The sequence below is a fragment of the Heliangelus exortis genome, chromosome 7 (assembly GCF_036169615.1).
Source record: "Heliangelus exortis chromosome 7, bHelExo1.hap1, whole genome shotgun sequence".
Classification (NCBI taxonomy): Eukaryota; Metazoa; Chordata; class Aves; order Apodiformes; family Trochilidae; genus Heliangelus; species Heliangelus exortis.
The window spans coordinates 4,769,731-4,782,361 of record NC_092428.1 but is presented as its reverse complement, the minus strand read 5'-3'; the positions used below and the strand labels follow the sequence as shown (position 1 = coordinate 4,782,361).

The 12,631-nt window shown below is 40.1% G+C and overlaps 1 protein-coding gene across 16 annotated transcripts in view; it reads right to left on the bottom strand.

The window, feature by feature from the left end:
- Nucleotides 1-6,182: 6,182 nt before the first annotated feature.
- The window catches only part of ZMIZ1 (zinc finger MIZ-type containing 1), a 332,043-nt gene continuing 325,594 nt past the window's right edge, over nt 6,183-12,631 (bottom strand). For all 16 annotated transcript variants that reach the window (XM_071748298.1, XM_071748301.1, XM_071748299.1 and 13 more), the window contains one exon: nt 6,183-10,700. In XM_071748298.1, coding sequence (XP_071604399.1) covers nt 10,593-10,700 — 108 coding nt within the window. In that variant the 3' untranslated portion in view covers nt 6,183-10,592. The remainder of the gene's footprint in view (nt 10,701-12,631) is intronic.

Genomic DNA, 12,631 nt, shown 5'->3' with positions numbered 1-12,631 from the left:
AAAGAACCCTCGCAATGTCCTAGCAAAGAGATTGCTCCATAAGGAAAAGGACCTTAAATGATGCAATAATAGTATTTCATATTGATACATTGCTTACAACTTGAAAGTCTTCATCAAGAAGACCATGAAATGAGTAAACATTACCACCACTGACAGGAAACAACAGCAGTTAAGTTTGTCTTATAAAGAAACAGAAAAAAAAATGCTTGAAATGTGACTCTTTTGGGGGATTTTGACCCCAAGGGACTTTAAAAAGTGGTGTTTGCCAGCAGACTGGCACTGCACTGGTCAAAAGGGGATATGCATTTCTAAGTGTCCCACTACAAGCTTGCTTGTTTGTGTGACAGGAATGTAGGTTAATAGTGTTGTTGCTGCTCTTGAGTTGATTTTGGCAGCTGTGGCAAGACCACATTTTGCAACCTACCAACTCCAAGAGTGCAACTACCTGCAAGTCAGTCTTTGACATGGGGCTGTGTGCTTAGACCATGGAAATAATTAAATATAGGCTGAAGCAATCTACTATTAAGTGGATTTCACAGGAACATCACTCAATACTGTGATACAGGGTATTCCCAAGGTATTGATTTTAATACTGATTTTAAGAACATCTGGGACCCAGTTATCTTAGGGGCCTCTACTCATCTAGACTATTAGGAGAGGGAGAGGTCAAGCAGGCACACATCTTGATACTAAGTGGGGAAAGCAGGAATTTGCAGTGGGCATTCCCACTCTCTATCTGCAGACCCTGCACTTCAGAACACTCAGCATATATATATGTTTTTTAAGGTTTTGGCTATGCTACAGGATGAGTTGAGAACTAGAAAGGATTACTGTGATCTGTAGCTGTGATATGCATTCATTTATGAATGGGGACTTGAGCAGGGGAGATGGTGAAAGACCTTTTCGTTATACTAAGTGATTGCAGAGTGAAATGAAATCATAGAGGAGCTCAAAGGGCATAGAGTAGCCACACAGGTACATTTACAGATGAAAAGGAAAAAATGCTAATAAATATTTCCCCCCAATCAAGGTTTCCTCTTAGGAACTTGTAGTAACCCACGGCACGACGTGAACCTTCTCTCCAGCACACACTGTGCACAAAGGAGGAGTTTCTCCACATGACTTCATACTAATTACCTACAAATAGTCATACAAGAAGAACCTCAATCCACCCCTGCTCTTTACAGCCCTGATTAGCATTTTCGTTTCAGAAGTTCTGAGTGACATTCCCTTCCTTGGAATTCATTACTCAATCTCCCCGCATAATGTGTGGAAACTCACTGCTAAGGTGTCAGATGACACAGCTCCTTTACACAGTGCCCGGGGCACCTTGCAGAGCTCTGCAGCTTCCCAGAAAATTGTCCATACACCACCAGAGCTGGCCCGTGGAGGTTTAAGGATAGACCACAACAGCCTGGAGAGACATCTGGGACATGTTAAATTAGGCTACAAGAAGGACACAGCTACTACTCCCAGCAGGCTCACAAAGCTTCAGGATGTCTGGATAGGTGGTTTGTCCACGGGTGGGTGGATGGGGAGATGCTTTGCACAATAGTGAAACAGTATTAATGATCCATCAAAAAGGGATGGGGAGATGCTTTGCATAGCTATGAAACAGCATGAAGATCCTACAGAAGTTACAGGATCCCTATCTTCTAAAACACAGGTATTTCACTTACAACAGAACTTGATATTTATAGGGATCAGTTAATTTTCTCCCCCTCTGGTGCAAGGAGCAAGTAACAAGGTCACAGTACCAGAAGTACTTTAAGAACTGAATAGTCATGCTACTTCATCTTATGTAAGATGAGTCCGAAGTTTGGATGTTCTTACACAAAATGGAATCACCCAGGAATTACTCACCAGAGGACACTCCTAGCAGCTCCTTCCCAGGAAGTCAGCACTGCATGGCCCATCCCAAGGCATTGTCACAACACTCACCTGGGAGAAGCACCTCTCACCTCTGCCAGCTCCTGCAGTGCTGCCCCTTTTCCATCACTGTGTGACTCAACTGACCAGCTCTTGTTTCTGTGATGTAACAAACATATCACTGATAAATCCCCACTATAGAACCTGAGACTTTTTAAAAATTATTTTCTCATGGATCTTTAGTTCCATTTTGTCCCCTTTTCTGCTCCTTGGTTTTGAGATAGGTTTTGCAGTTGTACCACTTTACAGCAGGAGTGGGAAGCTAAAAAAGGTCAGGTAGCATCACTTTGAACAAAAATCAACCAGAAATTAAAAGCTTCACAGAGAGAACAAGAGTAAAAAAATTCCACCAGGTTTTCTCAGGAGCAGTTGTGCTGGAACCAGCCTCACAATGCAGAATGTCTGAGATTCCTTTCTGCTTTTTTTTTTTGCAGTTTCACTGGAGACAGGATTGCTTACCAGGAGCATGGAACAGCACTGCTGCATCAGCTAACCTGGAATGTTATGACATGGGTGACAGGACTGCATGTGACCATCATTTGAATACACAGTGTCCCAGGGACTGAGCTAACAAGTTGTCAGCATGTGCCACACTTACAGCTGAAGAAACACAACTTTTGGGGTAAGGAAATGTTTGGTGAAATACATAAAAGCTCAGGGGAGGAATTTCTGTTTAGAGGTGTTGAGGTTTCCTTCACTTCTGATTCTGTCTCATTCCTGCACATTTTGCCACCACCCTGACAGTGGCATGATGAAAGGAATGCTTCTTCCCAGATGGACCATCATCCATAATTTAAAAAGGGAAACTGCTAGCCAAATATGATAATTTGTGAAGCAATATATTCTGCATGATTTTATGAACTGGGTATTTCCACCAGTCACTAACTGGCACAGCTAATCAGACAGTTACATGGGTAAGTCCAAAATACACTGATTTGGCATGTCTCAAAACCTACATTCTGAGAAATATAAAAGCAACAACTGAGAAGCAATCAGGCACTAATTATATATTTTAAACAGAAGAATAGTTGGTGAAAATTTGAATCAATTTAAATACACATTAAAACCTCAAGAAGACTTCAACTCCAGCAATTCATTACCTAAGTGTGGGGTATTTCAATACTTTTTGCAAACCAAATGAAGAAGGAAAAAAAAAAAGAAAAAAACAAAACAAAAACCCAAAACTGAAAAACATAATCCTAATATCAACAGGCTGAATATTTTTAAAAACATTTCAGTTTTGTTAGTGTTTGACTTGGTAAAATTTATTGACATTAACAACCTCTCTCCGTGTTCACAACATTGATGTGTTGATAGGTGAACAAAGCACAAATGGAACTAAAAGTTGCAGAATCGTTCAAAAAACCATGAAAAAACAATCACCATGAATCAGTTATGGACAAGCAAGAAGGTCTAGATTGTAAAAGTCAGTAAAAGATAGAATTGATCAGAACTCTGACCTAAGGGAAAAACAGAATTGCCCCAAAACTCTTAATATGCCCAATAAAGCCAAGAAAGCATAGAAAAACCAGTGTATTTTAAAATAGTGGATATTTGCATTTCTAGGAAAGCTAACTGGATATAACTGGGTCTGTCACAAACACAGGAAGTTAGTAACTGGAATGATACTGGAAAAACTAAGCAGACATTTTCCATAAACAGCAGAAAAAGCTTAATCTTCTGTAGTCCACACACTTAGAAAAGAGAAGGCTTTTAGCAGAAGAACAGGCTTAGATAGCAAAAAAACCTATTCTGATAATTTAGGCAAGGAGTTTCTGGAAATGCAGATGGATTATGGAGCAAACAAACCCAAAAGTCTGTCTGAACCATGCTGGGTGCCACCACCTGTGGGAGTCACCACGTAATTGCTCCCTGCTTGATGTATAAAGGAAATTGCATAACTGGTTGGGTTCCTTGTGGGCTACTTTTATGTTCCCCCTGGAAAATTCTGTAGGCTGATGGTGACAAGGTACCTCAGCAGAAGATTTTGAATCTGATACAAGCAAAATGCTGTGACTCTTTCAGAGAGAAAAAAATGTGGTGATCAGTGCACTGACACAAGTACAGGCATCAGAAGTTGAAATCCTACACACAGAGCTGGCAGGATTCCAGTGACACAGAAGGTGGAAAACTGGAGTAAGGTGCTATGCTGGCAAAAATTCCAACTGGAACAAAGGAAGGTGATCATTGGGAACCTCCCAATAAAGGAAGATTTGTACTGACTTGGAATTTGAGCAGGTAAGAGGGAAGTGGGAATACCAGTGTAATAGTACATAATTAGTTGTAGAGAGAAACAGAGAAGGATAATAAATGAAAGCATTTTCTTGAGCATATCAGGTGAGAGTTATACAACAGATTTATATGCTGTCTAGCTTACTTCTTTGAAGGAAAGGATGCAGCTCTGCTTACACCCAAGAGTCCCATCATCATTGTCCAAGCAGAAAAGAAACAGGGGTCCCTCTGCCACGTTGCTGATCACTTGCAGACTCTTGCTCCTCCTGTGAAATGCACCAGAAGTGCATGGCAACAGAATGCAAAGTGCACATCCAAAATAATGTCATCCACAGATGCAGGCTGTTTAGGAAAAGGAGAAAGAAGAGTGTTCTGAGGTTGCTTAATAATTGATAAGCACACTGGTAAGCAGAGAAGTCACAGATGCTCGTGTAGGTGGCTGCCCAGAAGCACATGCAGATTGCACAACACACAGAAAATATTGCCAGGACGTGGGACAGGAGACACCAGCACTGGCTGGGTACACACATCATACCTGTCCTGGGGTCCTCTGGTGACATCTGGGTGAAACTTCACTTTGAGGGTGGTTGTAGCCTCCTCAGACTTCCACACCAAGCTTGGGAAATGTAGAAGACCTCAGGACATCACCCCAGCTCTTCACACTGTTCTCCAGCTATACAGTGCTGTTTGCACAAAGTCTTGCTGACACTTCTTGGGAGCATCCAGAAAAACAGAACACCAAACCCAAAATAATCATTAATTATTGGCTGGAATGGATGAGAACTTCATCTGTTTCACTACTGAGTGCACTCTAACTCAGTTTTACTACGTTATCCTATAAGCCCATCGTGACAGTGCCAGCAGGGAAGGCAGAATTTGAGAGTCAGAAACATGATTTTCCCCAATTTTGAGGAAATAAATCTTTAGTCTAGATTTCTATTATGTATCTGTATGCATACTTGTGTGTATCTCAAGCAACAATAAGGACTTGTGTCCCTGTGGAGCAATCACTCTCTCTCAATTACACCCCTTTATTATACATACACACCTTCTACAACAGTTAGGTTGTTCCACCAAAGGTGGGTTTTGACTAAACCCTTCCCAAAATTCCATCCACATACAAACACAGACACTCAGTACCTGTCCCTTGGTACAAGTTCTCAGATAAGTGACTGCCACCTGTGGCCATGGCTAAGCAGGGGTGTAGGACCCTGCCAGGACAGGACCTGTGTGTGGCACTTTTGTTGTGACAACTCTGTGTCTGCTCCTCCTGTCACGGTTCAGTCTGCAGGCAGATAAATTAAGCAGATATTGCAATGCAGAGGCTGTATTTTAAAACCAAGTCCTTGAAGAATAGGCTGAACTAAAAAAAGAAATTAAAAAAATCTCATTTTAGTCATCTTCCAAGGTCACTACTTCCACTCCAATTCATAGAAAAGTATCAAACTCACGAGAATTTAAAACAAAAGGTAAAACTAACCATCTACTGTGCTGGATTTTTGTTCCCTCCACATGTGCCAACACCAGAGATGAACCTTCCTTTCCTGTTACTCAAATCACACACAGATTTCATTTAATTTCAAAGGCATCATGACTTGTTCAGGGGACAGGCAGTGCCCTGCATCCTGAGCTGCAACTCACCAGCCCCTTGCTGGGCAGGGACATTTTGCCTGTGTGATCCCATGCCTGACAATAAATGTGCATTTTTTTACTCTTGTCTCTCCTCCAGGGTGGTTCACACTTCTGCCATCCTGCTCCCAGAAGAGGCACCTCCTGTGCAACTGACTTCACATTACCACAAGCCAGGGCAAAGGGGAAGTTGGTTGTTTCAAAAAGAAACTAAAAATTTACAAAGCAGCTGCCAATTAGCCAGACCTTAATTTTGCAAATTTATTTAGGAAAAAAAAAAATTAACATGAGCAAATGAGAATACTTCAGTGTTACAACAGAGTATATAAATGTCTAGCAATAGTCAAATAATTTGATCTTTAAATACAAAATAACCACATGAACACCTAATATACAGGTTTCATCTGAATACATATTTATTAGATAAATATTAGGTTGTCACATCATCTAACTACATACAGTTTTGCAAGACTAAAAATCACAATTATTTTTTCTGACCAGTTTAAAGTATGAAATGATTGCATTGTACTGTACATACAATGTACAAACAAAGACAATGGCCATTTTTGCATGTTACGTCAGATTGTACTTTTTTTTTTTTTAATTCTCCTCTGATCATGATATCAAAAATTGTACAAAGTATGAATTTGGTTACAATTTTTTTTTTTTTTTTTAATCCCCCTTATTTTTCTTCATTATTTCTGTAGCACCCTAAAAATACACAGGTGATAGACTAGTACACGTAAGCTAAATATTACATGTAGATAAAACAAAACAAAACAAAGGATCAGAGTATATTACAGAAGTGAAAGTGAAACAAATGCTGAGACTCCACAAACGCTAACAAACAGGATTCATTTTCCACATAAGATGGAGCTTCAAGCTTTTTTTTTTTTTTTTTTTGCTTTTTTTTTTTTTTCCTGCGAAATAAAAACAATGCACATTCCAAGGAAAATGAATGCATTTCTGTTAACATGTCTCTATTTGTCATTTACATATGTACAGCTGTCCCTTGAGTCTCTGCTGCAGACATTGGTGTGGATCTGTCAGTCCTAGAATAATGTCTTGGCAGCAGAATTGTAGATCTCTGTGGGTTCTTTCCCAGATGAACTTCCATAGGGAAACAATTCAAGAGTAAACAAACAAACAAAAAAGAAGAAGAAAAATACTACTGGAATTTCATATCATAATTAAGCTTTAAAAGAAATGACTGTGATTACCCTATTTGCTAGGTGGTTTGTTTTTTTTTTCTCTAAACTTTAATACGGCAGTGAACAAATAAAAAAATAACTAAATTTTCATTTAGAAGCTTTTTCATACTGATGCTACTATACAGTACCTGATTTTAGCTGACAGATACGTTAAAAACTGTCTCAGATGTCCAACATTTGGGTGGTGGGTAAAAATCATACTTTCTCTCAAGTTCTGCTTAGAAACCAAGTGTTTCTGTAAGCCTTCAAATGTCAACAGCCCACTTTAATTCTTTTATTACTGCACAAAGTAATTCTTTCACACTGCTCCAAACGTACTGCTAACATCTATGGGTTTGTGTTCCTTTTCTTTTTTTTTTTTTTTCCCCTTTCTGCTTTCCAACAGGTACATTTAAATGATCCATTTTAAATACCACCAGTCAGGCAAAATGTCAATCCTTAGCATACCTGGTTTGCAATATGTTGTTGAAGAGAAAAACAGTTTCAGGTGACTAACTCAGCTGCTCAACAATCAGCAGAGGGTGGAACATTAAATAGGATCAATTCAAACAAGCAACCAGTTCCAACCAACAGTGAGAGAAATCTTCTTTATTCCCAAACCTATGGCTTAAGAAACTTCCCTCCCCTCCCTCCAACAAAAAAACCCAAGCTCCAAGGGCATAAAATCAGTTTATCATTAGCCACCCCTGCCTGTGATTTCCATATCTATAAAAACAATGCAGCAAAAAGACAGGGGGAAATGACAGTAAAATGGTTACAAAACTCATCTGCAACTGAAGAATGGCCTTTCCTAGGAACTGTGTCAACCACAACCGTGTCACCATGTGGTTTAATATTCTGCAGAGACCCTCTGCAGGTTGTCAAGCCTACGTAAGAAAAAAAACCCCACTTCTAAGCAGAATAAAAACCACTAAACTGGTTCCCTCCCCACCCACCAACATCCCTCAGCCTGACAGCGCCCCGGCGACGGTGACCGGGGCACCCGTAGAGTGACACAAACGTGGTACCTTCCACCCTCACTGCTTGCCTTAGTGCACCTTTACCTGTTCAGAAGCTGGTTCTGGGTGTTCTGCTCACTTGGGCAACCAAACAACCTCTCTGCCATCACCAGCCCACAAGCACCCACGGTCAATCAATGTCGGTCGGTCTATTTTTTGTTGGTTTGTTTTATTTTTCTGCCCTAGGCAATCACTTAGTTCTGTTTCCACGACAGAGCTGGACCCTGATTGTCCAGGTACTGCCTGATGTACCAATTAATTTGTCATGTAAATGGACATGAAAGTTGGCCTAATTTCTCAAAAGAAAACTGGGGGTTGGGGGAGAAAATAACCCAACTTCCTTATCTGTTAAAGAACCCTCGATTTTCTTGTTTTTTTAAAAAAGGACCCATATTTTTTCTTCAGACAAGGTATTTAAAAACACCAGCAAAAGTATAACCAGATCATGAAAGTGTTGAATATTATCAAAGACGATACTAAAATATTCACAAAGATATTTACAATAGCAATTCTTAAAATAATTGATTTTGCATAATGAACAGCGCCTTTCTTAAAAAAACTCGAAACAGGAAAAATATAAGTGGGGGACCATCTCTACATAATATGTTTGACAGATTCAATACTCCTACTGGAAAATAAAAGAACTAAACTGCCATTTCCTTTAATATCTACAGCAAGGTGCTGCTGACTAGCTTATATATATCAGGAGGCATGTACAGCAGTAGTGGGAAACGTTAACAAAAAGAGCAAAACGAAATAAAAACCGCAAAGAATTTACAAATATGACTTTGGTGAGGAAAACAAATCCAGAGTTGTAAGCACAGAGCATGCCATTTACAGCATTGCAAACTAAACAAGGGGGTGGGCTAGGAAGCTATCTAGTCAAACCAGCAGGAAAAAACAAAATTTTGCCTGGCACTTGAGTTTCAAATGTTTTGTGGTGAGCAAACGAAGACTGGATTTGGGATGAGGAAAAGGAGTGGGGTCAAATCGGCTTCAGCCAGGAAAAAGAAGGAAACCAATAACTGTACAGTGGGCAAAAGCTGAAATGTTGCACCACGAGGGCAGAGTTGGCACACATGCACTTCTTACACAGCTACTGTACATCATTTATAAGAGAGAGAGAGAGACGAAGAGCACAGAAATGGGCACAGAAGCAATAGGAAGCTCATGCAGAAGCAGCAACCACACAAGAAGCACAGATCACAGGGGCAAGACAGTGATTGTGGCAGCAGGGTCTCTGGAGGGCAGGAGCAATCTACCAACAGCTACTGATTCTCCCCATGGTCCTTCAGGAGAAAGAGCTCATCCCGGCAGCCAAAGTTTAAAAAAAGAAACCGAAGGAGGAGAAAAAGAAAAGGCTGGGTTATCTGTAACAGTCACAAAAACAGAACTCAAAAGCAAAACAAAAAAATGAAGCTGTAAGATGTCTGTCCAATGTCAATGCCCCTTCTCAAGCCAGCTGTTAAAAATAATCATGCAGATTCCTCTCCCTCCAACCTGCAGTGATCTCCTGGCTGCCTTCAACCCATCTTGTCTTACTCTGTATTGTGCAGCACAGATGGTGACACGAATGTTTGGGGCACCCAAGGCTGTAGGTGATAGGAACAGTTTGGTTTGCATCCCCCCTCCCTCTCTTTTCCATTCTGTATGGCATAGATAGCAACAAGATCTTTTACAGCTATGTCAACAGCTGGATGGTAACACAGACATGGATGGTATGATTTGAAACCAAAACCACAAAAAAAAAAAAATACCTAAGCGTTACAAATTTTGTTTTCCAGCTTTCCTGGGTGTTTCCAACCTGTGTGTTTAGACAGAGAGATCCTCTGCAAAGAGGTGGTTAAGATTCCTGCACTTGCAGAAACACCAACACCCCTGGCTGCAGCCTGGGGGTTCTCAGGACTCTGATACTGAAGTCACATTAGCTAAGCTGCTGGCTCCTCTGATGGGCCTCTGTGTCTTCCCTATCTTTGCCACTTTACTGGAGGATTTGTGCTTTTTTTTGAACTTTGTACGTGGTTTTGTTTTTCTTTTTGTGTGTGTGTGTGTGTGGCCAGGACAATCCCTCCAAGGCAAACCTGTAGTTGGAGGTGGGAAGAGGGGAGGTGGAGGGAGATAAGAGTTTCAAAAAAATGGAAGAACACGCATTGGAAGGACACTCTGAGATGGGTCAGTTAAAGACAGTTCCATTTTGTTGCCTTTTCTTCCTTTGCCAAGAATTGTTTTTTTGCCAAAATACTTCACACTATGTTTATCACAGAACTCTCTCTCTATAGGATGAACAACAAATGGGGTTTCCATTAGCTGCACAACTGTCTATGCTTGTCATGTGTAGCATGGCAGACTTGGAGATTACTGCATTTAGTTACTTTTGTGGGTTTATTTTTTTTTTTCTCCCATCACTTTCACAGTCTTTGAAGCTGACAAAGGCAGTTCTGAGATGAAGAAAGCAGGGAGTGCACCATTGGATCAAGTTGTGAGTTGTTTTTGTTTTTTTTTTCTTCTCTTGTGGAAAAGGAGTGTTAAGGTTCCTCGCTGTGCAGCCACACACGTGTGAACAAGTGAAAAGGGTGGGAGAATACATATGGGTTCAGTTGTTCTCAAAGAGAGACAGAAGGTCATCATTGCTATTGCTTGGCAAATCAGGAGGATCCAGGTAGGAAAGCAGCTCATCTGGATTTGTGAGTTCTGGAAGCAGCTATAAAATATAAAGGTGAAAGGAAAATTACAGATAACAGAAACACAACTGAGAAAAAACAAGGGATTTAAACATCACACAGTCCTGGAAAATGGCTTTTAGAGAGGGATATATCCAAATACATTGAAGGCAGCAGTGACACAAACCTAAGGTGATGAAGAATCCACTTGTTTGTGGAAGTCTGGATTACTCAGGTTTCATCTGTGATTTACATCACCATCTCAATTAGGGTTTCTCAATCAACCTCCCCATCACAAAGTTCATCAATAAGCAAAGTGTAGTTACTGGCTAGCAATGCTGACAAAAACTTCTCAACAAATGCTCATTTTGTACACTAGTTTCACACAAAACACTGAAAAAAATTTGAAACATGCAGTTTCAGTAAGACATATCTGAGCTTTAAGGTAGATCAGCAAAGACTGGACTGCCTGACCCCCACGTGTCAGCAAAATGATCACCTGAAGCCTTCATCCCTACAGAAAGAGGCAGCCCTGTCCCTTCCTCAACCCCTCAGCCACCTCTCCTGCCTCAGTGCACTGCTGTGAGCTCTGGGGTGGTGAAACCACTCAGGGTTAAAGCAGTCCAGAAAAAAATAAAAAAAGAGAAAAGGAAAAAGAAAAAAAAAGAAATAGCAAATGAGAAGGAAGAGTGGCAAGGCAGGTGGGTGAGAACTCTTCCTTTCTGACTGGTGGTGACAGTCTAGGGTGGTTGGCAGTATTTAACTACAGCATTACATAAAATTCCAGACATCTTAAGGGTGAGGGGCATAAGACCCCATCCAGCAGAAGATGCACTGATCCCCACAATGTTTTAAAATATCAAGACTAATAGCTGTGAGGGGCTATTTATATTTTTGTTAATACTGTGTTTCAAATAGATAATTTTGGTTTTCTAACCATCACTCAGGTTGGTTCTGATCTGAGAGATTATAAGCAAATCATGGGCAATGTTTCTGATTTATTCTGCATCTCGCCATATCCCAGTCAAAAGTAAGTGTCACACATAAAAAAACAGCAGCAAAGAGTTTGTAATAAATTCCCTTTATATTCCTTGTTGTGTTAATGCAGAGACAGAAAAATATGGACTGCTTCAATAAACTTAATAATAGGTATGATAAATTAGTCTTAAGTTGTCCTGTGTTTTCAAACACTGTGAAATAAAAAACTTGAGTGCATCACAATTAGCATGCAAGTATTATATTTATATGCTTCTATTACTCCTGTGCAAATGCAGCTTCATCTTCTAATGTTATATGAACACTTTTTTCAATAGGCTAAACATGAAATGCAGAAAACATTTTTATTTCCTAAGCATTTTTGAAAAAAAAAAAAGCAACACCAAGTTTACATAAACAAAAGCTCTCACAAAGAATGCTTCTTTTAATATACTGCCTCCTTTTAATCATGGTAAAAATGCTATTGCTATAGTACCACAATAAAGATATAAGGCTCTTAAATGTGTTTCACCTGTTATCATAATTATCTATGAAAACATGATACAGAAGCCAAAAAAACCCCTGAGGTCCCACAAAATACATAGAATGTAAAAAAACATTTGAATTTGTCTTATGATTTTTCAACTCATTTCTTAAAAATTTAACATAACATCTCTTGAGACTCATCCTTGTATACCAAGAATTTAATTTCTTTTTTTTTTTTTTTTTTGAAGAAAGGTGGAAGTTTTAAACAATATGCTCCCTATCTCTAAAGATTAAGCCTTCCAAGCTTTGCCCTCAGCTTGCCTTGGGACGTGCCTTCTGCCTCTGAGACCTCAGAAAGGACTTACTGGGAGCTGGGGGTGCTGTGCTGGAGCAGAGGTGAGAGACAGAGGAGTGCCAAGGGCTGAGAGGGGGGAGAAGCTATGGGAACATGGTAAAATTTGGGGCAGAATTTGGAGAGATGCACCCTGTGCTCCTGGAGCTAATACCTGAG